We start from the raw sequence: 25,732 nt of genomic DNA, 5'->3' as shown, positions 1-25,732 counted from the left end.
TAACGTTTGAAGCAACGAATATACTTTAATTTTCGCGAAGCATATATTTATTTATTTATTTATTTATTTATTCATCCTCTTCTTTTCTTTCTGTTTTTAAGGAATTTTTCCTGCCTGAGCATATATATATATATATGTTTACAAATTAATTGTGGTCGACTTAACATGAGTAACATTTTTAAAATGCTCAACATGAAAAAGTAATGTTTTAGTTATTTTCAATGAACCATACTAGCGGCGCCACTATAGTTTGTAGGTTATTGTATTAACTTGAGATTTATTCAATACACACGAAATAATAATGGATCGTTGCGAGTTATATGATCATAAAAAAGAGTTTTTTTTTTCAAGAAAAGAAAAGAAACTATCTAATATCGGAAGTAAACAAAATTGATATACAATTAATCTATCCTACTTATCCAAAAAATCGACTCTACACCGAAATTTCATATTAAAATTTGCTGGAATCGCTTTTTGTCAATATTTATTCCTTTTATAAATGTTATTGTATCCACGTACCCTTCTCAGTCCCAAAAATATAAGCATGAAACCAATTATGCATGCATGTACATGATTTATATACTCTTCTTCCGTTCCTTTCTCGGCCTCGCTTGCCATATATATTCTTACAAGAACCCATATATGTTTTTAACAGGGTATCCCGGGCTTGCAGTTTATCCAACCAGCAAATCTCGTCATCTCCGCCACGTTAGTTGCCGGAGCAGCCGATATCTTATCGTATACCTCCGGGTGCTTGCTCGTCCACTTTGGATCTCCAGACTCAACAAAGAATGCACCTCTCAAGAACATATCCCCCTCTGATCTCCATGTCCATTGTTTCCACACTGATTCTGGTGAGTATTCCCTCTTCGTCACCTGCATTTTCCGCCCAAATTTAACAAAAAAAGAAAGTGTTACCTTTTTTTTTTTTTACATAAACAATTTTTCAGTGTCACGTCATCACTCTGACGAAAAAACATCTGCCCAAAATGGGTTCTGTTACATTACCTCCTTGGCGAAAGGATTGTCCGGCGGGGCGATGTATCGGTTTCCCTGGCTAATGATGGTGGGGTGTTGGCTGCCACCGATGGCATACATATTCCAATGTGTGTAGTCGTTGTTCACGACGTGGATGTATCCCCATCGGCACCGAGGCATTCTTTGCACCATTCTCTTCCCAAAATGGTTGAATGCAACTGTTATTTGCATTTTCTGGTCTTGAGAAAAGCTATCACTCGCCCCAAAAAGCATTGCCTGCATACATACTTGTATATTTTTAACACTTTTTATTTTGTGACATAAATCGATTAGCTAGTTTTGATCCAATATAAATATATATATTTGCTGCTATATATGTACCTCGTTGTGATCAGTGAAGTGGCTGTTGGAGATGGTGATACCGGTCGAGCCCTGGATTGCGTCGATGAGTCCGTCGTAACAGTTGGTCATGGACACGTGATCGATCCAGATATCCTGGGATCCGAAGATCGAAATCCCATCCCCATCGCTCATAGTCCTCAACCCGAAATGGTCCGCCGAGTCCCTGATCAAGCCACCAGTCCCACGTACGATGTTTGAAATCCTCAGCCCATGTATGATCACATTTTTCACATACTGGATCGTGATCCCGGCCCCATAGGAGATGCGGACCTTGGCGCCACGCGCGTCGATGGTCTTGTCGCTCTGCACGATCAACTCTTGAGTGAGCCTGATGACCATGTCGCGCTCGAATATGATCCACAATGGCTCCTTTTGGATCACCCCGTGGCGTAGGGTTCCGTTCTTGGGGTCCAGAATGTTGTTGTCTGAGGGATCCGTCACCACGTAGATCTTGCCATTCTTTCCACCCTTGGCCTTGTAACCAAAGCCCAACACGCAATCCGCTAGCCGGAACCGGTTGCTTGCCCAGTTGGGCTGGCATCTCCAGCACCTGTCGATGGGGTTTGTGGCCTTGCATGGGCCATTGTACTTCCTCCTTCCTGCTAGCTGCCTTCTCGTGTCATTTGAGCTCAAATGGCCATCCCCGATTTCCTTTAAGGTCCTGATAAAATGCACACACATTGTGACCAAACAATATTAATTGCATGTGTATAATTAAGGATATATATATATATATATAATTTATTGAATAGGAAAGCATACAAATCCAGCTTGTTATAACTTGATATACCTGTGGACATGCATGTTCAAGTGATTAACTATTTTCTCGGGCTGTTCCTCGTAGGATTCGAGGGTCCGGTTCCATGACTCCGCAGCGCGTCTACGCCACACTTCATCAAATTCTTCATGATGAGCTCTGAGGCTCGGGAGAATTGAAGCCAAAGCAACAAAGAAGACGATCAACATGTTGTATTTATTTCCATGCATCTTTTTTTTTGCTTTTGTTTTGGTTTTTTTTCCTTGATTTTTTATTTTTATTTTTTGAAATGGTAACGGTCTAAGGTCGAACCCTTTAGCAGATGATCTTCGGGTTCAAACCCTTTATTTTAGTCGACCAGAAGAATAAAAACTGGTGTTAAAAAATGAAGTTAATTATCTTTAAAATACGGTGTGTGTATATTGTTTAAATACAGGATTATATTTAATTTAATGGTAGTGGAAGGCAACCTCCGCGAATGTTGAGGGGAACCGATTGCTTCCATTGGTTTTAACGTCGTATCGCAAACTTTATGGGTTTTTATTATTATTATTTTTTTTCTGTGGTTCTCATGAGGTACAACCAATATATCGTATAATGATATTTACAACAATTATGTTATGATATTTTGCTATTATATCGTGAAATTTTGATATGATATCGTGAGATTTTTCATTCAATGTATCATGAGATTTGATAAATTAAAATTTTGTATTGAATTTTTTATGGTATAAAAATTGTTGTACAAATTTGGTTGTACATGTAGCACTGCTCGGTTTCCATGCGGTAACATGAATGTTAAATGATTGCAATGTTTTAATTTGCTATATATAATGTGTCCTAAGATTTTTTTTTTTTTTTGTTATTTAAATTTATATTGACAAATTGATCACGTTAATGTCACGTGAAAAAAAATAAAACTACTAAAAAATCAAACAAACTTAGAACTAAAAAATTAGATAACGCAGATATATAACAAACGAAGCTAAGACCATTTCGTGGTAACAACTATTAGTTGGACCATTATTAGTATAGCCTAGTAAAAGGCTCAAATAGGTCATTATATAGCACAGTTTGGTTTCAGAAAATAATAAATAATATTTGGATTAGTAATACAATGTAATATAAAATAAATAAAAAATGATAGTTATTTTAATATTTGATTTGATTGATAGATTATAATTTATTTGATTTGATTGATTGAATTTTATATTAAAAATATAAATTACCATTTTGTTTTTTTGAGAATAAATAAAATATGAATAATATTATTTATAAGTGTAATATAGTAATTTAAATTCAATTATTTAATTGATGTAAGATAAATGATTGATGATTTGATTAATGTAAAATAAATAATTAATAAATGTATAAATAATATATGACGAAAAAAGGCGGGATTTGATAGGATAAGTTGTACAAGTACTAATTGTACTTGTACCAAACGGTACCATATAGTATATATATAATATGATAGTAGAATAATATTTTAAAATCTTTAACCAAAAAAAATTATATTTTAATAACTAGTCAATTTCATAATTTGATGCGTAGTGAATAAAGTGAAAAGTAAATATTTATTTATTTGTTGGGAGGAATATTTTATTTATTTTTTATTTTTTGGAAACGGAATATTGTATGGATTTATTGCAAATGGGATGAAATATTTGTGATCCCTAAAAATCACATTTCTTGAGGAACAATACACCTCACTTTCATTATCTTTTTGCCGAATAAATTACAGGGCATAACCACAAGTGCCACGTGTCCCTTAAACCCCTTTAAAATTAAAATCTATTCCCCAATTTATCAACGGTCCACAAATAACCGCTGCCTCCTCCACCCCATCAACGGCTCAGATTCCCATAGAGACTTGCCCTGCGTAAAAAGAAACGCAAAAATAAATTATAATTATAAAAAATAAAAGGTGCATTTCATTCCCTTCTGCATTCATCGTAATACCTTACATACATATTTTCTCTTACTCGCCACATTTTGTTTGATTTTCATTTTAGGTTGAAGAATCATGGGCAAGGGACCAGGGCTGTACTCTGATATTGGCAAAAGAACTCGAGGTTCTTTGTTTGATTATTGTTTAGTGTTTTTTTCTTTCGTTTTTGATGTTTACTAGCTGTGTTTTTTTTTTTTGTGGAATTAGATCTTCTGAACAAGGATTACTTGAGCAGCGACCAGAAGTTTACGATCACCACCTATTCTCCTACTGGAGTTGTAAGTTTTTTGTGAGCATTTATGGCGTTATTTCACGGATCTAGCTTCGGATTCGTTTTTACTGGTCTCCTGATTTTATTTTGGGAAATAGTTAGTGCAGTAATATGGTTATGTGCATGTTGTTTTAGCTATGTATTTGGATTTTTAAATGTTAATCGATATTATTTTGCTAATGTTTTAGTGTTTGTTGTGTGATTAGTTTTTTTTTTCTTTTTTCTTTTTCTTTTATTGATCTGTGCTTTTTAAAGATGTTTTTCTGTTGATAGACATTTTCATTGGTTTTTATGATTTTTTTTTGGCATGGTCGTCGTTTGTATACTACTTACGCATTAGGTGCAGCGTTTTGTTTGTGTACGTCGCAATTTGCTTTTGTTCTCTAAACGTTTCGGAGGTCCATAGTTGAATGTCTGTCGGGTATGAGTGCCTCTACTAGGTTGTTGATTTCGTGGAAGTAATATTTGTGAAGCTAGTTTTTCATTTGTGTGAGTTGTTGAAAATGCTGTTACTGAAATAATGGTATCGTTTTATTACTTAAAAATGATGGGCTATAGGTCAAAGTTAATGCATGTGTCTGTTGTGGCATTCATTGTAATTTTTATGTCTGGATTGGGTGAGAAAGGTGTTTTTGGCTATTTTCTTATTACCGTAGGCAGTCGCACTTGTTTAAATGTATTTACATATTATTATGAATCACATTAACTTATGTTGTATAACTTTTCTCAGTATTAGTCATTGTTTTAAAACATTTGAAACTTGTGTTTCACAAATGAATATGCTGTTGGGATTAAGTATCATTTCTTTTGTGTCTGACTCTTCTCCTTTGAGTCCTGAACTGAGATGTGCATCATTTGTGGTAGCTGGTGTGCAGATTATTGAGTATTTCACTATTTTGTATTTAGTGTTTAATGTGTATAGTGCATGCAGTTTGTAACCAAAGATGGCTTATATGTTGTGTTTTGTTCTGTTAGTTACTTCGATGTCAATGGTTTGTTGGAGCGTCCTGATATAATTTTTGTATCTTTCCATTATCGTTACTTTATTGTTTTGTCGCAGACTCTCACTTCGACGGGAACAAAGAAAGGTGAATTGTTTTTGGCAGACATTAATACTCAATTGAAGCACAAGAATGTCACAACCGATATCAAAGTGGATACGGGCGCTAATGTATGCTTTACTTTTACCTTCTTCACTTGGATTATGATGTAATCGTCTTCTATTTACGTTATTTTTTCCTCTTGCCTCTCTTAAAAATTGAGGAGATACCTGCTTGTTTTTCAAAATATCCTGTAAAATTCTCATCAGAATTGTTGAATTGTATTACTAAAAATTGATCTTCGACTCCTCAACATCTAAATGATTTTCGAATCCATGCCAGCTCTTTACCACTTTCACTATTGATGAGCCAGCACCTGGTTTGAAGACAATCTTTAGCTTTAAAGTTCCTGATCAAAGGTCCGCAAAGGTAAATTGAAGTGGACAATTTTTTGCTATATGAAATCCGATGTGCAGTATATTTTGGTCCCTCTTTAATTATGGATTCTCATTTACTTTTGCAGTTGGAGCTTCAGTACCTGCATGATTATGCTGGTATTAGCTCGAGCATCGGGTTGACCGTTAACCCCATTGTGAACTTTTCTGGTGTTGTGGGAAGCGATAAAATTGCCATGGGGACTGATCTGTCTTTTGACACCAAGGAAGGTGCTTTAACCAAATGCAACTTTGGTGCAAGCTTCACAAATACTGATCTCATCGCCTCGTTGACTCTGTGAGTAGTCTGCCAACTGCTTGTTCAAATGACTTTGTTCCTTTGCAGATCAAGACGATAATTTTAGTACACATATAAATGCAACAGTTTGGCATTTGTGTCGTGTGTTCTTTAACAGATTTTTGAGAAACTTAATGACTCTGTTCTCCTGCTTTAGGAATGACAAGGGTGACACCTTGACTGGATCTTATTACCACACAGTGAACCCAGTGACCAACACTGCGGTCGGTGCTGAGGTGGCACACAGTTTTTCGAGTAATGAGAATACCATAACCGTCGGCACTCAACATCCGTTGGACCCCTTAACCACCGTGAAGGCTCGACTGAATAACTTTGGCAAGGCAAGCGCCCTGATCCAGCATGAATGGCGCCCAAAATCACTCATTACCGTGTCAACTGAGGTGGACACCAAGTCTATAGAAAAAAGTGCAAAGTTTGGTTTGGCATTAGTCCTCAAGCCTTGAGTCGATTTCTCCACCCCCAACCAAATTAATATCAGATCAATGAGCGTTCTTCTACAGTTGGCTTAATACTAGTTCTTTTGGTGGTTTATATGGTTCTTTCAGAAACAATTTTAGGTGTTTTTTGGAACTTGATTTCGTGGTGTCTCCTGTCCCGATTTTATCTTAGGTGGAAATAGTATCTGTTTGGTTTTTGGACTGGATTTTAGGTCTTGAATTTGTTTTGGAAGAGGATGTCGGACCACGATTTTTTCCGTCGTTTTAATTTCTGCGCGCCAACATAACCCAATGGTTTTTTGGACATGAAATATGACTTCATTTTTTTTATTATTGTTATTGATGTGTTATAGAGAGCGCGACCCATTGTCAATGTCATCGTGTTCGGGACAAATAACAGAATCAAAATTGACAACTAGCAAGTCGACTAATATCATAATTGTTATTAACATTTAATATTATTATTATTATTGAAACTAATAGTCAAATTGGTATTGTTTATTAATTTAATTTAATTTAATTGTTATGTTAATTATCACAATAAATGCATATTTCTCTTGCCATTAAATTTAAATATCTGTTATATAATTAGTTAATATTTGTAGCTATTTTGTTTGTATTATGGATATTGAAGTAGCTGCAGACAAATTTTTATTGCAAATATTAATTAACAAGCAATTTTCTAATTTTAAAATTGAAAATATCAATTAACAAATAATTTTTCCATTTTTTAATAAGTATTTACATAAATAATTTGTTGTTTCTGTAATAATTATTTAATTATAAAATTCCAAATTAAATAAAAAATATGTTATAAAATTAGATAAATTTTTAACATAATACGCGTCCATATATTTCAAGCAAACAAAAAAAAGGAAGAAGCATGATTAATACGATATTTTAAATTTTATTATTAAAATTTTAAAGAAAGTAATTCTTGAAAATTTTAATTATATCTTCAAGAATATATTACTAATAACGATGAAGGCATTCCAGTAATCGCAATACAACCAACAAAAACAATACGTCAATTTAAAATCATCTAACATGGTGCCTAATTGCCAAATGAATAAGAAAAAAACATAATTTATTTTTCTAAGATTTATTGTAACTAGATGCATTAAGACATTAAGCTTGAAACACCATTAGAACTGGTATATGCAACAGGTAATGACAACATTTTGTTGGGAAGGTGGTGAGAATAGCACTTGGTCAAATTTTGAACTTGCTTCCATTTTCATCTTATAATGCAAATTCAGTAATGCAATTACTTAGAAATCAAATCACACACACACAGCAGAAATATGTGCATGAAAGTGAGGTTTAATGGTATTATTATCTTTCAGTGGGGTGAGTCTTGTTAGTAGAAAGACTTCAATTGGAAAAAGAGCTTCACAACTATGTCTCACTACTGAATGACTATATATACAAGAACGAATGAAGAACACAAACCGATAGCTTCAGACTCTTAAGTAGAAGTTTAATGAGAACATACTATTTCCCGTTAGCGTTTCCATACTTGTGAAAGGGCCAAAGATTAACGAGGCGTTCTAAAACTGCTGCACTTTTGGAAAAATAGCCTGAGAATCCCTGAGGAATGGATGGAGGGGGGAAATCTTCCGCCGGCATAGCAAATGGACGAAACATCTTCTCCATCATCTCTAAGGTCAAACACGATCCGACTTCTTGCAACCTCTCAGGACCCATGATTGGTAATGTGTGCTCCTGATGCAGCGAAGTTGCCTCGCTATCATTGCTCTGCCAAAAACGAAATGAAAAAGCTAGCTCACAGAGGAACTCCAAGAATGGGTAATTCTTCAAGAATTCCCAACTGTTCGTGCCACGATCAGAAAGTGCAAAACAGGAGCATAATGTGGTTAGAAGGATTTCCATAATAATAGTGTCACAAATTAACTATACCTCCAAAGGGGATAAATCTGCACCACGGCTAAAAGTCATCTCTATCCTAAATCTCTTGGGATCTTCTAAAGCCACCTGCATTTGCATTAGATAATAAGTAAGATGAACAAACTATCAGCCAACACAACTAGTTTTGAACATGCAACTTCTGGGATGATATTTTTCAAACCATGTGAATTTAGTGCCACCTGATTCAAAGTTAGGGATTGCTGCTGGACTATGCCATATCTTAACTCGGCGGGGAAATGTTAGTAAAATCACTTCTACAGTTCTATCTTAAATCTCTCTTTGTAGGATGCACAACTCTGAACATGCGTCGTAATCACGAGGACAATGTTGCTCTCGTCTCATGGGACAAATTCCATGCATCAAAAGTAAAATGAAAGCTATTTATGGAGTTCCATCCAGAAAAAAATGGTGATAATAATCTTTACAGGTCAGTCTATGAAATTGAAATGATGACATACAAGCAGGTTGCATATAATTCCACGTAAATTACAAGGAAGAGAAAAAATCAGATTCAAGACACCAACCTCCGTGTCCTCGAACAATCTCAAAACAATGTAGCTCATGTAATCAAGCTCTTTAGTCCTACACAAACGCTCCAATCCATTATCACAAACAATGCTGGGTTCTCCTTGAAGAGATTCATCCAGATTGCAATAACGAAGAACATTCATCAAGGAATGTATATGAGATTCCTACAATTTCAAAATAAAACAATCAATATAATTTGAATGGAATATTAAAGAAGCAAACTCAACCACCAAGAAAATGAACAAATCTTTTATAATTATGAATCTCTTTAGGATGGTAGTACATGCAAGTCACAAACAGAAGCTGCCTCACAGAAAAAAGAAAAACAAAAGTCGGATATACATTAATATGCTACGCTAAAAAATAGATCTAGATCTTGTCCGCATCAACCATGATGCTATAAGTAACAAGTAGCATACTGCGCTGCCCATGGAACAATATTGTTGAAGAGCATGGCAGGACTAATCCAATCAGACCGAGAAAAACATCAGCATATATTTGGTTTCTCTCCACGACTTTTCATATCTTAAATCACATAATACACTAGCCATATCATTCCCAATTTCATTTAATCCATGATGAATACTTGGGTACTTGGATTCACGTTGGGGTTTGATTTTAAACCTGTGGATCTAAACACTATTTTTCAGATGAGATATTTACCGAGTCCACTTTTGAAGCCTTCTATGATAAGGAGTTAATAAATACAATTAAAGTAGAAACAAATTGTAAAACTGGATAATTCACTCACAGATGTAAAGTAGAGACGTGTTCGCACATGGCGGTCCGGTGTTCTCACATTAGCGTATCTGAAGATGAAGCAAAAACTAATAAATTGGAGATAAGACAAACGTGAGTAATAAATCCAAAAATTAGATTTAATTTTCCAGGACAAATGCGAGTAATAAAATCCATCAGAGCATATACTTTGGATCCAAACGGTATTTGGTTTCTTTGTCGTCATCATCATCTTGATCCAGAGACATATCACTTGTAAAACTAGCTCTTCTGGCGCCTTCAAATTTACCGTTAATCTTTGAATGATAATCTGTGTCATCTTTTCCGGTGCTAGGAACAGTAGGATCATTGTCCTGATTATTCTTCAATTCTGCAACATTGATTGCTTCTTCACGAGTATTTCTCAAGTCGATCAAGATTTTTCCCAACAAACGACGAGCAATCTGAATTACATTGACACAGTTTTACTAGTACGTATGACTTGCAAAGATATGAAGTAGAACAATGCACGCATGTTTTAAGGCAAAAAAGTTACTTTATCAACTAGAAATTAGTTCATTTAAGCAACAATCAAAACCTGCCACCACTCTCTTCTACATCAACCTAGGTTTATGGAAAAACTGTCTTTGCCCAGCTCTATATAATTCATCCAGAATTGGATAAATTGTAAGAAAACTATGAAATTTCACGAACAAGACAGAAAGTATATTGAAGATGTAAACAGCTGAATTACCTTGGATCCAATCTTTAGTTTCTGCCTAGGATTAATTCCATACTCATTTGGAATAACACCATCAGCAAGTAACTGTAAAACAGAAGAGTGGATGTAGACCCTTAGAATAATTGTTTGGTTGTGCAAACCAAAGGGATTGATGACGTTGGGTTGTACCAAGTCTGAAACCAAGTGGAGAAGGATAATTTTGTACAGAACTCAGTTGTGACAAAACCATAGGCAACTAACTGCAGATAAAAACCAAAAGGAAGAAAACCTGATAAATAGTGGACACACAACACCAACCGAATAGATGTTTCGCCTTCAGAGAACACAAGAGGGCGTGGTTGATGTTTATGGGCATCACAAAAGGAAGAGAAACTACTTATTCTTTTTATTTGTTCCGTTTGATTTTTCTTTTCTGTCTGTGGGGAGGGGTGAGGGGTTATTTTCCTCTAGACCAAGTACATATTACAATTGTTAACAATTCCACACCTGGGCAACTTTAAAGAGCTCGTCTAGTCCTTTCAAATTTAAATGTGCGTTGTGCAGAAGATCGTATCTGTCAAAAGATGAGGAAAATTTTCAGAACCACAGGAGGACATGATCAGCAAGTATCGATTATGATGTCATCGTGTCAAATACAAACAACAGAACAAAACAAAGTTTCCGTCATGAATCCAAAATGTGCAGAAAGATAGTGTTATTCATAGTCATGCATAATCCGAATGAATTCCAGTTATATAGAAGTAAAGTCACATAGATAACGAATTCCAATCATCCCAGCCCTATCCTCTTTTCATAGCAGCCTACGGAAAGCAAAAGACACAATTAAATAACACAAAGGCAGTGATCCTAAAAATAATGAGCCCAATATTTTCCACATTACAAGCATATTGTCTCGTTGTTTCGTTTCAGTGAGAAAGCTTCTTTACCCACAAGATACCAGTGATAATATGATCGTATGACATATATCCTTACTTGCATGAATCATAAACATCCGGAATTTGAGGTATATCAAACCGCCTGCAGTTAAAAATTGTTGGTTGGTTAAACTTCAAGAAATAGAGATATTGGCGAAATATGGAAAGAAGGAACGAGCTGCAAAACTACATTATTATAGGTGAAAAGAAGAGAAGGAAAAATTTTAAAATAGAATACTTACTCTTTGCGCTCATTATACAGATCTCTCTCAAGTTTTCTCCACCGAGCAAACATGAGAAGAAATCCTTCACTGCCACAAGGTAACCCCGCAGCAATCCGGTCAACATCTATATTGGTTTTACCAAGTGCCTTAGCTTGATCATAGGGAAGGCATACATTGTATGAGCTTGTATCTGCAAGTTCCTCATCCTCATCTTTGGCTAAAAGTCTAACTTGTTCAGTGACCATCTTGGTTAGTTCCACCTAATGGTCGTGATGGTGCTTATCAAATTACCACAAAAGTAGAAAAATAAAATGAAGCTCCCTGAACACCAGGGGTATGTAGCTAGTGGAATTTACACACACACACAAACACAAAAAAATCAGAGAGTGCAGAGCTTGGTAACTGGTAAGAAAAAACACGAAGCATGGATTTCCAACAGTAACGTTTACAGGATGCAAACACTTTATACCAATTTGGGTAGAAGCTCGGATGCATTTGGTGGAACTCCAGCCCCATCAACCATCCAAGGTTTTTCTGGCAAGACATTGTTGCGATCAGCTTTTGTTGCGGAAGTTATAATTTCATTTAACCTAGCCTGTCAAGAGGCAAACAAAAATGTGTTTTAAGGGGAAAAAATAGAATTTCAGTACTCTGAAAAATTGTTTTCCTTTCGATAAATACAATTGCAAAGCTCAGATATTCTTAAATGTAATGCAATTTCCATTACTTCACATAACACAGGTATAGAAATAAATTTACTGACAGAATATGGAAACTAAATTTCTACACTAGCGCCATAATCTTCACGCATATCATGGTTTCTAATACAAAGCATCAAATTAACCACATAACAAAATGAATCATCCAGCATTGGGATATCAAATTAACATAAGAAAACATGAAATTCTTTTTAACCAGATAACAATAGGAATCATCCAGCAATGGGATATCAAATTAACATAAGAAAACATGAGATTATTAAGGTTGCTGAGCTAGGTCAAAAAATTAAAACAGAAGTCCTAAAAGAACTAGATAAGACTGATATTGAACCCATGAATGTGGCAGGATTTTAATGTGATTCCATAAAGATGCATGAGCCAAACCTTGAGCCTCTTTGATAAACAAACTGAACCTGTGATAATCTCATGACTTATTATAAGTAAAATGTTGAGCATTGCACCAACGCCCATGGCTGCATTCAAATTATTAAATATAAGTTGTATGTTAAATACAACTAGCTGTGTTCTCAACCTTGGTTTTAACCTTCCTAGAGCATACCATAAAACCAAAGTTCGAGCTTCCAAGACAAACCTTAGCTTCCTCCATCTCACTACTCGCATTTTCAAGCCCATCCAACATTGAGGAGTCCTTGCTGACGAGTGAAACCTTCAAAACGAATAATTTAGTAAAATGGCATCTACAGGAAACAACTCCGGAAATGGTGAAAGAGAATTGACATCACCCACCAAAATAGGTGTCAACTGTCCTTCCAAGTCAAGAAGACCTTTAGCAAAAGCAGCAGCTGACATCTGACAAGTATAAAGAAAATGATCATCGAGCAAGACAAACATTTAATCACACGCAAGCGAACCAGGATGGATTCTGGAACAATTACTAGAAGAAACACAGAAATATAAAAAGAGAAAGGGAAAATTTCTAAGAGACTATTTAAAAATATTTCATATCCAAAAAACCATTGATATTTTTTTGGTTTTTTAATATATTTCACACCAGAAAACCCAAAATTCGAAAACAGAAGATTTTTCTTAACAAATGCCCCTCTCAACTTGACATACGATAATTGTTAACCATAATTCTTTAATCTAATGATATATCTTGAAAAAACTGACATAAAGAATAAAATATTTACAAAATTAATTTAGGCCTTGTAAACGTCGTCCTGTACATATTGGGTGTGACATTTTTAGTCTTGTATCTTTTATTGAATCAATTATATTCCTTTTTCATATAAATCATGTAATTAAATGTTTAATACCATTGTTAAATTTTTATATTTACGTGATTACAAAAGTCGCCGTGACTTGCAAGCTTGTTTAACATTGTAATTATAAAATTTAAAAATGATATTAATCATTTAATTAAATGATTTTGACTAGAAATACTAAAATTGATCCTCGAATTGATTGTCGGAACATGGTTCCAGGACTATAATTGATTCAAAAATGATACAAAACTATAATTGTCACAGCCCAATACACATAGGACTAAAATTGTCATTTTTCCCTTATTTTATATAAATTAATTCCATTTAATTATATTATATCAAAATAAAATCATGATATTGAAAATTGGCAATGTTAATCAGTACTACAAAATACTAAGAGCTTAACAACTTATTTTATATATAAGTTTAGTTTATCAGTGCAACTTAGTTTAATTTGTTTTAAATATTTTGGAATAGATATATGTGCCAAGTAAAATATAATTGATAGTCTATCAACACATAATGTTAGGTATTTTAGAAACAGAAAGCTCAATCTTTAAAGTTGTTGAACAGGGTTTACACGAGAGAATGGAAAACACAAGGATTATTTAGACAGATCTTTTATGATGGATTTGAAAAACAATTCCCCACAGAAAGTAGATCTGGGGAATTCGTGGGATGCATAAATTGTATCTGGAAGCCTAACCTGAACACGGCCCTCATCAGAGCTGTATATCTTTAAGTCATGACGATATGTGCTGTGAAGTCGGAGCAAGCCAGTCCCTTCACCTGAAAAGAGAAACCAGAAGATTTAAAAAAAAAATATCAGAAAGTAGACAATTCCACATAAATAGAAGAAAAAGTTGTCCGATCACATCAACGAGAAGGATCATGCTTCCCCAAATATAAACCAATTACAAAGTGACAAACAACAAAAGATTCCCTGCACTATAAGCTGGACAGTGGACACCATTCATCATTTCATCTACTTTCAAAATAGAAAAATCAATGAAAAAAAATGAAGTTCTCGTTACTGCAGTGTAAGAAGAGAAAATATGAAAATTGCAAGACCCTGACATTAAGGGACTTATATACTTGGACAATCTCACACATATTATTACACAACTGTAGACAACATAAATAAGATGGGGGGAAAATCATCGATTGCATGCTTTCTTAAGCAGAAAAGTACATGTCATGAGATGCTGACAAGTAATGGCTAACCTGGGTACATATTATTCCGAAAATACCTCCCCAGCTCTTCAGCCTGACAAGAAAATTAATGAGTATAAAAGCAGGGAGGGAGAATTCTTTGATAGCACAAGCTAAGCACAAATTCCAGGTATCTTCAAATACAAATGAAAATTATACCAAATTATCAAGTTGCAACAAAAGGAATGAAGTATCACTGATGCAATAAAGCAGTCACCTGCTTTCTGCCAGCATGAGTAAGAACACCACCATATTTAAGAACCATCAGGGCTTCGGTAGGCCTTTCTTCTTCCCCTTCCCCATTGTTTTTCAAAACTTTGACCCATTTTAATGGCTTGAGTTGGACTTTCCGATAAATCCCAGAGAAATGTCCTCCCTAGAAATCAAAGCATCAACAATTTCAAAAAGCCATTTACCATGTAGATGGAAAACTTACTTATTTAATGTTATAAAAACGAGAGCAAAAAAGTAGAAACTAACACGAAATTCCAATACAGAAGCTACCACAAGTGTAAAGATTAATGCAAAAGAGGTTATGATTTCAGAAGGAAAAAAAATAATTATGACAGGCATCACACCAGAATTTTGAGCCAAATGACTAATAATCTTTGAGAACCGAAAATTAAATGAACAGTTTCATCCCATGCATTCCTTTGAACTATATTTTATGGAGTTTAAAGGAAATGCCACAGTTTTCAAATGAAAAAGGCCAGAGAAAATTGATGATGGATCAATCCATCGTGTTCCTAATTTTGTTAAGCTATAAATGAACATGCACACAGAGATTCGGATCATAATTAATTACTTACAAACCATTTGAAAGTTCAATTTACAAACAAAACAGTGAATACAAAATATTTGAAATCCATAGTAAAAGGATATATATGAATGAACCTCCTCAAGCACGGCCTTCACATGGCGAAGTTTTTCAGCATGCTCAATATCATCAGCTTCACTATCACTCTCTCTGTCAGGTCTGGATAATAATTTTATCATCACTTCAGAGCAATCTAAAATCAAATTCAACAAGGAGGGACTATGTGGTTTCTCATTTTCCAACAATGTATTAATAAAGAAAAAAATTAGAAAAACGAAGAAACAATGAAGCAAGCCCTCGACCAAATTTATCAGCACATCCTTTTACCACCATAAAAAGCTCTCAAGTTTTCAAGTCTTGGCATTTCGAAGGAATGACACATAAAGTGTTTGATAAACTTGTCTCTAGCTGCTGCTATCTCCCAAAATGTAAACAAGGAAAGTATGGAAGATTTTGACAGTATGATAAATGAAGCATTTAGGTGTCGAGAAAATAAATGTTTGCGAGCTCTTTTAGTGGAAAGAGTCGAAATTGTTCACAAAATAGGAACTCGATTTAGTTTTAGCTCCACTGATACTACAAAGTTTACTAAGAGCAGAAGGTTCCACTTAAAGTAAAAAGCACAAGAGGTCAAAAATCCACCAGAAAATGCACCTGTGCCAGCAACACAGCTCTTACATGGTGTGTTATTTCGAGGTGGACAAAGGAAACAGGCAAATTATAACAGCAAGAGGATTTCCATCCATGCAGAGAACATAGACGAAAAAGCGTATTTAAATCTCAAGAACACGGCAAAGAACAAGTTAGAAATTAACTTTGACCTAACTCATCTCAAAAGCTAGCTCAAAATTGGAGGTTTGCCATTCTCAATATAAAGGGCTCCCAAGTTATTTAACCAACCACACAAACTAAGACAACCAACGCACCCCTCTCACGAGCGTGGAGATATTAACGGGTGGCCAGCTATGGGCCGTTCAACACATAACGATGGAACCCAGGCCAGAGTCGGAACCTGGGCTCTGATATCATGTCAGAAATTGACTTGGACCTAACTCTCTCAAAAGCTAACTCAAGAGGAGAGGTTTGCCCTTGTCTATATAAAGGGCTCCCAGGTTATTAATTTAACCAACCGATGTCGGACACAAACTAAGACACCAACAGAACATAAACACAGATTCAAACTGAATGTCTGAATACCTTCATTCTACGACATACAGAAGTGGTTTGATAGAGGTAATGTTAATCAAATGCAGATCATAAAATAAATAGGATGGCACAAATTTATTGTACAAAAAACACATCAATATTGGTTGAGATTAAATCTGATTCACAAATCCGCAGGGCTGTTACAGAAATACAATTAAGATTTAAGTGCATCATTTCCGCACCTAGTTCGAGGCACTAAAATACGTGTCGCATCCAAAAGATCTTGCAACTGAATAGCACTTTTCAGCTTTGTCTGCACAATCGTTTAAAAGAGTTAAAACGCTGAAACACTTTTTTTTAAGAAAAAGCTGAAACACATTACGTGTATATTAAATTGAAAAAATCAACAAGATGATAAGGACGGAGAAATATCAACTGCACCTCTGTCCTAGATCTTCCCCCATTATATTTTAACATCAAATTCAAAAGTTTTTCCTCGGTAACTTTGAACTTCACTTTCTGCTTTGGAGTTCGGTCACCGCTGTCAAGTGAAAATTTATTTCTCAAGGGAAAACCATGCATGCCATAATTATCAGCAGCAGCAACAATCAGTAATATATCTTACTGACGGATAATAGCGATAACACATCGTAGCTCTTCAGATTGCCCAAAGGTGCCAATTATTCCACTTCCTTGGCGTGTCAGTCCTTCAGACTGCTGAACTGGCTCATTGACCTTCCACGGTAAAGTTGGAGGAATTGTCGAGGACAGATGCGGGGCTTTTGCATCAAGAAACATTTTCCTGAGCACACAAGCAGTATCATCATAATATCTGCATTTGACAAGTACAAACCGTCATAGTAATTCAGAAGTTAATCCTAAGAAGAGGAAAATTATAAACAAAAATTGACGAGAGTGACGAGACCAAAAAATAAAAGCATATCAACAACCAGAATTTAAGTATTCCTTAGAAAACTCCTATGCATAAAACCCATATAATAACTCATTATGACTTGGAATAATAACGGAGAAAGAAAGAAGCTAACGGAAAATGTTACTTGTAAGAATTCTTAACAAAACTCCATCCGTTAACATCGCAGACATAGGAACGTCCCCCACAACGCAAGAGATCAAAGCCACAGACCTGAAATAACATCACGAGAAAATAGGTTTTTCACTTGAACTGTCACGTGCACTCCTCATTGAAAGAATTATGGTATCTTTGGTCATGTTTCCATTATTTCTTGAAAATATTTCGAGGAAATGTATGTCTGGAAAATAATTTGCGGAACGTAAAGAACATTTGGTTGTGTTTCTGGAATGAGACATTTGATATTGTGTATATCATGTTGTGTGTGAATGTCAGGATGATGGTTATGTGAAATATGAAAGTGAGTCAAAAATGTATTTTTGAGAAACTGTGAGTAAACAATATGGATATGTTTGTTTGAGCTTCAGAGTAAAGAAAACATTGCCTGGAGAGATGAACAAAAATTGGCTTACTTGTTTGTATCACAGGCATATATAAAGCTGGTTCAAGCAGGAAATACACAAGTAATAAAAGTTTCTGAAGATGAGATAAGGATAACCAGTTAGACCTGATAAGAAACTCTCTATCAGTACATTACACTCATAGATATTAAGACCCTTCGCCGCTCAAACACCAAACCAACAAGTGTGGTCAGATTTTTATCCGAGAGAAGAAAAGAAATTTGAAGATGAATCCAATGAAAAAGTCAGCAAAATGTTTACCGGTGATGAATACTAAATGATATAGCACCATGACACCATCTGAAGAAACTGTAAGAACTTAGCATTTGAACTCATACATAAAGAGTACAATAACCACAGTCAGGATCCCCATATATGTTGCGTGATTCAATGGAATAATACTCATTACGTTTTCATTTATTCAATTCAGATGTTCGACGAACTTTCAACGTGTAGAAACAGCTACGGAAGTGACAGTTGCAGGGGGCATAAAAGATAGATTGAAAACAGGAACAGTAAGTTGTCCATCGGTGAAATTTTCCCAAGCTTCATGGAAAAATGTCTGACAATTTGAGAAGAAATAAACAGTTGAAGCATAACATAACTTACAGCTTGCCTAAATGCGCAGCACACCTCTCTTGCCATTTCCTTCTCAGCAGGAGTCAGTAGAACTGGATATCTAACCTACATAAGGTAATTTCAAAGTCGAAAGAGGTAATTTAACTGAATCCAGTGCTCGAATTTGAAGTGAAGAAGTTCACAAAACCAGCAACTTAATTTGTATTTTGCCAGTAACAAAAACTATTATCGAGTTAAGATCATAATTATTGCAGGAAATCGTATGCTAATGTAAATTCCTGTTTCTCAGTTATGTAGAATAAATAATGCAATTGTTGAATGCAGTGGTTTACATATGATATAACCATACAGTAACTTGAAAGAAAGCTTGTAATCAAAAGAAGAAGCTTACAAATATACAACCTGAGACGGAAAAGCAAGCAGGTTAAAAAGTATTAATTTGAGTTACTGGACGTGAGGAATTTCAGAGAAGCAAATACAATTGAAAATTCATTACTTAATCGCTATTAGGAAGGCTGAAACCACAGGTATAGAAGGATGAGTTGCCAAATTGCTTGGAAATTCTATTCCTAAAAGAAGAAGGATATTTACGTATAATGTGTAGATGTTATGCGTGTAAATGAGGGAGTTACTTACTTCTTTACCATCCAGATTTCTCATAACAACACCATCAACCACAGGAGACTTCCTAGCCTCAGCGTGAGCGTACTCAGGGCCCACTGTGTACACCTATTGCACAAGAAGAATGTGAATTGATCACAAAAATTTAAAGAGAACAACATTTGATTGAGTAATAAAAACAATATCATATATATAACATATCAAACAAATATGAATAATCTTCTCCACCCACTCTTCCATTACTATATATAAATTTATAATTACTTTCCCAGGAAGCGAGATGGGATGACAATCAATATTTTCCAAAGTAGGACGAAATAACCTTCACATCTGTACCACCAGTGGGCATGAATTCCTCGTATATGTAAGACCCTTCACGTCTCACTCTTCTGACCTCTGGATGAAATTCACTTGAACGATTTCCGACCTGAGAAAGATGTGAGAAATACAAAAATTATACAGAGATAAAATACTCGGAAGCCATCACAATAGAAACGAGGAGAGGGGATTATATCGTCTTCCGACAATGTTTAACAAGGAATTGATTAAGTCCTAATTAAATCACCACGTGTTTTACGTCAGTAAGCAAAATCAGGAACTGTTGAATGGAGGAAACATGTGTGCAGAACACCTTGAGGCTTGAGGAGTAGTATCCTTTACTTCTACACTCCCAAACCTCCACTACAAAGAATCAGGGGGAAAACAATAAATCCAAGAAATAAGTGAATTTCCAGTGACATGGCCTCAAATGTCGTACCAGAAGAAATTGAAAGTTTTAGCATGTCCTCAAGTTGAACAGTTTGACAAAAACAAAAACTAACAAACAAACAAAGTCAAAGAGACTAAAGCCAAATAGTGTATGAGGAGAAAAAGACATTTGGAACTCTACTCATTCAAGAAAAGTTAAAAACAGTATCATCTTATGAATAAATCAGGACCACCATATCACCTGCCATTCAAATAGCTATTCTAATGCAATCATACTTAATACATATAGCAAAAGCCAAAAGGTCAAAACTCAAATTATGGCATGCAAAATTAAACCTATAGTATTGCTATCTGATAAAACCTTCCAATGTTTATAAATCTCCATTCGCAAAAGTTTTACCAAAGCAAGCACCCAAAGAGTATCAGATTTACATGACAGTTTAGACGAAAGATGATGTCAAACACAAGCCCTTAACGTATAAAATAAGACGAACTAAAATATCTAAAAATTCTTACCTTTCGAAACAGTTCCTTCATTCCCCCACCAGCTGAACTAGGGTAATATATCATTATACTGTGATCATCACCTTGTCAAAACAAATTGAGTAGCGCTAAGCTTTTCTAGAATAAAAAATAATAAGTGCAAAAGGCAACAAAAGAAAATATTGGAACCGAAATTGTAGCTGCATTTGTATTTTCCATTCACATGAAACCACGCCATGACAAATCATTTTTTATGCAGCAATAAGTGTCATAATCATTCGCTGCTATAATAAAAACACAAGAAGTTATCAACTTCTGTACACATACAAGTATTGTACCAAAAAGTTTCCGGAACACTGGCACCACATTTTTTCCTTCTCTTTGTAGTTTATTGTTACAAGAAATCTTCAGAAATCTGTTGTCCTATAAAATGATAAATGAACGTGCACAAGTTTCGAAAGTTTCTAGCCGCATTAATGCCATAAAATGGATGTCAATAGAGGCTCTCAGACCATCAACTGGCCACAAGAGCAAAATGAATTATTTGATACGGTTAGAAAATATAATATGCTATTGCACATAATTATATCATACATGGCACAAATAGATAGTAGATGTGAGATAAAAAATAGTCAACTAATTCCATTTTAACAGAAAAACGATATTTGTGCTAGAATTTATGTCACAAAAAGTGTGGATTAAGTACAATTATGCGTGAAGACTAACAATGTTTTTTCACGTCTAATATTGTACTAAACCCACTTAAACTTATAAATCTTAACCTTATCACTTCATCGCGCTTTCTAGAACACTGGTTGGCTAACACAATTTAGCAAGATATTCAGATAGGCATTCAGTGGGGTAAGTTATATCTATGACATCCTATGAACTCGACTTGCACCAAGGATGAATTTGCGAATGTGCAATCAGGTTTTAACTTCACACACCAGATCAGCATATCACAACTACTCTCCAACCATTACAACAAAATGTTAAAGGAAAATTCAAAATTTGTTATTAAAAGTTATCTTACCATCAATGGGCTTCTCCACAAAAGGTTTCCAAAATCGATTCCCGTGGACTTCAACAAAATCTTCCTCCTCGATGAAATAATCTAGCTCTTGGTTTGGATATTCCCTATTCACCAAGGCATATCTAGGAACAGGAATTCCATACATTTCAAGCAGCTGAAATTGCCACGAAAATATCATTTCACCACCACCACCTCCACCACCTCAATCCCAAAAACCGCAATTAGTAAGAAAAACACTCACTTTACAAAATACGTAACGAATATCATTTTAAATGCATATATCTACAGGTGACAAGAGATACCAAATTGAATATAGGTAACCAGGATTTTCATGGAATGATATAACAATAAAAAAATGAAATATATACTTCTGAAGGAGACAAAGCATAGGTTTAGCAGAGAAGAGTTTTTTATTTATTAATGTCAAGATAACTGAAATTCACATTAACTGTGAAGCCAATCCAGTGACACAAAAAGGTATATGGGATGAAAGTTGTCGTGAAAGAAAATTAAAAATGACTTCATTTCTGTTGCAAGTAAGAAAAAAGGTGCCTTGTCTATTCACAAACACGGATAAATATGACTGACAAATAAAAGGTATGAAGAGTCTTGAAGGCCTTGGGACACATGTATTGGATTTCTCTAGAAGATTTAAGATGCAAACCTCGTACACTTTTCTTCGATCATGAAGAAGATGTTGTTGTTCCAATTCATTAACAAGAAAAGGCCTACAACAAATGGAGTAGTTAATTCGTGTGGGTGACAGCATACTTCATGAAGTGTGAAAATGACATGATGTGGCCCACATGATATATTTTACTTGAAACTTATTAGAAAAGAGAAAACATCAGGAAGAGGCTTGCTTCTCAATGGCATGGTTCACCTTTTCCAGAAAGCAATCCTCTGTCTTTCAAACTTTCCAGGAAGATACACCTTCCCATTTAATATCCCCATGGCTATGAGTTTACGTTAAAGAATGGAAAAGTTAGTCTTTGGTAAGAAGCACAGCTAAAAAGATCAAACTTTGCCTTGCATAAACCACCACAGTAACTAATTCCTGCGGCCTCCGCTGTCCTCCAACTGTTCCAACCACCTACTTTGCCCCTTGATCCGAAATTCCACAAAGACATAACCGATAATTTTATCATTTTCTTATGTATCCTTCACATACACAACACCACGATAACATTTCACTATTTGATCGAGGTTTGGTATTTTCAGATGTTTCCAATGAAGATTGAAACTGTGAGATGACTCTAAATTTTTAGCTGAGAAAGAAACATCAATATCAATATGTTAATCATGTAAGTTAATGATTGTGGGTAAACATGTTAAATCGTCAAAATGTGATCACTCTGTCATACATCTGTAACTGTGAGGATACCAGTATGGCCACTGTATCTTGTCAGTGGTCCAGCATATATGGTAAACTCTTTATTGTTGATTTCTTCCAAGTTCGTGCTTGCAAGACCCAATACAAAGAACAAAGCGCATATTGTCCATGATCAAGAGTCAAATAAACTACTTCCCAAAATACGTTATGTGAGGGTGAGGATAAGAATGTTCACCTTGTGGTTTACTCTCTAAGCAACATTTCTTCCATAATGATGCATAAAAGAACCAACACAAAACAAGATGACATACGAAGCACTTATCACACATAATCAAAATCAAATAAAACTACTTCCCAAAAGCACATGAAGCAAGGGTAACGATAAGAATGTGTGCATAAGAATAAAAAAAATGTGAGACATAAAGCTTACTTCCTTAATTCAGCATATGCCTCAGCCCGCTTCAGAGGATAACCAGTGGAATAGAAGGCAATCAAGCAATCACAAATCGGCCAGCTGAAATAGAAGGGTACACTTTATCGTCGGAAAAAGGAACCAACTCGTAAAATAGCATATAAAATAAGCATCACTTAATAAATTGGACATTCTAATAAGATGACATTCACCTCTCAATAGGATCTTCAAGGATAACCTTGTCCCCAAAATGCACAACCTGCACAATTTCATACGCACAATCATAATTAAATTATTTCAAATATAAAGGTTAACTTAACCAGCAACAGCGTTCCACTTTAATATATTTAAACATGCATCGTACATACATATGTATACACACATTTATACATGGTCAAATACGTAATATACATATGTTATTAGAGTAGCATATACAAATTAACAACCTCAAATTCTCCAAAAGCTTGCAGTCGCTCTAAAATCTGTAACATCGGCCCCAGATGTGCCTGGCAAATGTCAAAACAACAAAGAACGAGAAAAAGTAGTCACGAATCAAATAAATCTTTACTGACGGACACAAATATTCCAACTAAATATGCATGGTACCGAAAAGTAGAAATTTTTAAGAAAAGGGAACAGAAACTCGAAACCCAAGTTCACCTTCTTTTCCATCACACACACACCAAGCGTTATCTTGGTCCGCGGCACACCATCCTCCTCCATTTCGGATTGAAACAACGAAAACAAAATCAACTCCTTCCACTTCGCAAACTCTTCAACACTGTTAAAAACACAAAAAATGGGGCGAAAAACCAGTGCATGTACACCAATTCCACAAAATCAAAACGTGGGAACAAACACATTGCAAAAAAAAAAAAAAAAAAGCAAAAGAAACCGAAATAGCCAAAAATTCGTTATCAAGATGCAACAATTTCGGGGACGGCAACAGAAAACGAGAATTCATACCCCCGGAGTTTCCGCAAAGGCCTTATCAATCACGAGGAATAGAGATGGAAGCACTTGGACACGCAACCAAGCTCGAAAATACGAAGGAATGGAGCGAGCGTGAGTTTCATTCTAAACTGTAGAAGAGAGATGGTTTCGTTTCCATTAATTTATAGGGTACGCCCCCCTTTTTCATGCCATTTTTATTATTATTATTATTTATTTTTTATTATTATTATTATATATTAAGTTTATTTATTTACTCCCCGGCTCCTCACATATACGCAGTATTCTTTCCCTTTCCATGTTCAGAATTATATTTCCTTCTTCTTAATTAATTACTTGAATAACGGCTAATTACTTTTTAGAAAGATAAAATATAAAAATTATTTATTTTTAAATTTATATTAAAAAAACAAACAAGTTTACATGTTCGAGAGAGAATGAGTGAGTAGATAGATAATAATCAAATATACTATTTTAATTAACTAATATATTACTAATTGCTAATATATAAATGTTTGGATTCTGAATATGCAGATAGATGTTACGAAAACAAAGGTTTTTATTTATTTATTTATTCAAAAAGTAGGGAGCCGTTTGGGAATGGAAAAGGACGGGATAAGGATTGTAAAGATGTTTGTATGGAAAGCACTAGCTTTGCCACGTGTTGGCATCTCAATACAACATGTGATTTTTTTTTTTTTGGGTAAGTTGGTAACCGAGAAAAAATATAAAGTGGGAAGCTGGAAGATTGTAATCAGGCAGCAGTATACTGTATATTTGTTGGTTTAACAAAAGCATTTATGTAATTAAATTTTAGGCTTTTTTATCCATAATTTTAGGCTTTTTTTAAAATCTGATGGTTTATTTTGTTTTGATTTTATATCCACGTTTGCAACGTCGCTATATGCTGTTAATTGAGTCTCCCTCTTTATGAATATATTTGTTTTTTTTTCAGAAAATCTTAATTCTCTACATACGAGTGATTTGTATTGGAGTAGTTTGCTGCTCGAATCAGGCTAAACCCCATTTTTATCATTTGGTATTTGTCGATAATGTGGTTCAATTAAACTAGAGAGTTCATCCATTGTTCGACAAGTGATGGTAACTAAAATAAACATTAGCAACCCTGCACGCAAAATTTCAAGTATGTGCATATATACCATCAATAAAATTTCTCGTGCATAAATATTAACTCATGTTACATTAAACATTCTTTTATATTTTTAGATTGAAAAATAAATTGAAAGATTATAGCAATTAAGTAGTAATTAATAAATTTATTGAAATATAAACAAAATTTATTCATCCATGAAATGATCGAGGTGATTATTTAAAGGGTTTACATATATCATGAGTAA

General features: G+C 34.8%; 3 protein-coding genes across 7 annotated transcripts; 1 reads left to right on the top strand and 2 right to left on the bottom strand.

Moving 5' to 3' along the window:
* Window positions 1–361: 361 nt before the first annotated feature.
* On the bottom strand, window positions 362–2,504 carry LOC140894485 (probable pectate lyase P59). The gene is made up of 4 exons (XM_073302984.1): window positions 2,171–2,504; window positions 1,360–2,041; window positions 1,009–1,254; window positions 362–876 (listed from the first exon to the last, which is right to left on the bottom strand). The coding sequence occupies exons 1-4, from the start codon at window positions 2,365–2,367 to the stop codon at window positions 649–651; spliced, it is 1,353 nt and encodes a 450-aa protein (XP_073159085.1). The 5' UTR covers window positions 2,368–2,504; the 3' UTR covers window positions 362–648.
* Window positions 2,505–4,075: 1,571 nt separating this feature from the next.
* On the top strand, window positions 4,076–6,919 carry LOC140864190 (mitochondrial outer membrane protein porin of 34 kDa-like). The gene is made up of 6 exons (XM_073268185.1): window positions 4,076–4,212; window positions 4,296–4,366; window positions 5,420–5,530; window positions 5,742–5,828; window positions 5,923–6,131; window positions 6,289–6,919. The coding sequence occupies exons 1-6, from the start codon at window positions 4,164–4,166 to the stop codon at window positions 6,593–6,595; spliced, it is 834 nt and encodes a 277-aa protein (XP_073124286.1). The 5' UTR covers window positions 4,076–4,163; the 3' UTR covers window positions 6,596–6,919.
* A 908-nt stretch (window positions 6,920–7,827) lies between these two features.
* On the bottom strand, window positions 7,828–24,516 carry LOC140894556 (inositol hexakisphosphate and diphosphoinositol-pentakisphosphate kinase VIP2-like). Of its 5 annotated transcripts, XM_073303100.1 has the most exons (31): window positions 24,390–24,516; window positions 24,084–24,204; window positions 23,870–23,929; window positions 23,636–23,682; window positions 23,442–23,525; window positions 22,343–22,406; window positions 21,679–21,832; window positions 20,679–20,749; window positions 19,777–19,881; window positions 19,470–19,562; window positions 18,864–18,938; window positions 17,822–17,907; window positions 17,389–17,595; window positions 17,205–17,304; window positions 17,006–17,076; window positions 15,695–15,776; window positions 15,018–15,176; window positions 14,813–14,855; window positions 14,295–14,377; window positions 13,110–13,172; window positions 12,955–13,029; window positions 12,113–12,238; window positions 11,662–11,903; window positions 11,478–11,522; window positions 10,992–11,058; window positions 10,518–10,589; window positions 9,974–10,227; window positions 9,798–9,855; window positions 9,043–9,210; window positions 8,510–8,584; window positions 7,828–8,347 (listed from the first exon to the last, which is right to left on the bottom strand). In XM_073303100.1, exons 2-31 carry the CDS (start codon window positions 24,144–24,146, stop codon window positions 8,084–8,086), a joined length of 3,156 nt encoding a protein of 1,051 aa, XP_073159201.1. In that variant the 5' UTR covers window positions 24,147–24,204; window positions 24,390–24,516; the 3' UTR covers window positions 7,828–8,083. The 5 variants fall into 5 exon arrangements, with proteins under 5 accessions (XP_073159201.1, XP_073159202.1, XP_073159204.1 ...); XM_073303101.1 differs by lacking the exon at window positions 24,390–24,516 and having other exon boundaries at window positions 24,084–24,349; XM_073303103.1 differs by lacking the exons at window positions 23,442–23,525; window positions 23,636–23,682; window positions 23,870–23,929; window positions 24,084–24,204; window positions 24,390–24,516 and adding exons at window positions 22,562–22,946; window positions 23,043–23,432 and having other exon boundaries at window positions 7,830–8,347.
* Window positions 24,517–25,732: the final 1,216 nt, after the last annotated feature.

This window comes from Henckelia pumila, chromosome 4 (assembly GCF_033568475.1).
Source record: "Henckelia pumila isolate YLH828 chromosome 4, ASM3356847v2, whole genome shotgun sequence".
Taxonomy (NCBI): domain Eukaryota; kingdom Viridiplantae; phylum Streptophyta; class Magnoliopsida; order Lamiales; family Gesneriaceae; genus Henckelia; species Henckelia pumila.
This window is presented reverse-complemented; position numbering and strand designations above follow the sequence as displayed.

Bases quoted from the DNA above. Each gene is read 5' to 3' on its own strand.
- LOC140894485 (XM_073302984.1), bottom strand. From the start codon at position 2,367: ATGCATGGAAATAAATACAACATGTTGATCGTCTTCTTTGTTGCTTTG. The intron at 2,042-2,170 runs GTATATCAAGTT...GCATTTTATCAG, and splicing joins TTGAACATGCATGTCCACAG to GACCTTAAAGGAAATCGGGG. The intron at 1,255-1,359 runs GTACATATATAG...GTATGTATGCAG, and splicing joins ACTTCACTGATCACAACGAG to GCAATGCTTTTTGGGGCGAG.
- LOC140864190 (XM_073268185.1), top strand. From the start codon at position 4,164: ATGGGCAAGGGACCAGGGCTGTACTCTGATATTGGCAAAAGAACTCGA. The intron at 4,367-5,419 runs GTAAGTTTTTTG...GTTTTGTCGCAG, and splicing joins CCTATTCTCCTACTGGAGTT to ACTCTCACTTCGACGGGAAC. The intron at 6,132-6,288 runs GTGAGTAGTCTG...CTCCTGCTTTAG, and splicing joins CTCATCGCCTCGTTGACTCT to GAATGACAAGGGTGACACCT.
- LOC140894556 (XM_073303100.1), bottom strand. From the start codon at position 24,146: ATGGAGGAGGATGGTGTGCCGCGGACCAAGATAACGCTTGGTGTGTGT. The intron at 17,908-18,863 runs GTAAGTTATGTT...ATGTTATTTCAG, and splicing joins GCTGCGCATTTAGGCAAGCT to GTCTGTGGCTTTGATCTCTT. The intron at 11,904-12,112 runs GTATAAAGTGTT...CACGACCATTAG, and splicing joins CCGAGCTTCTACCCAAATTG to GTGGAACTAACCAAGATGGT.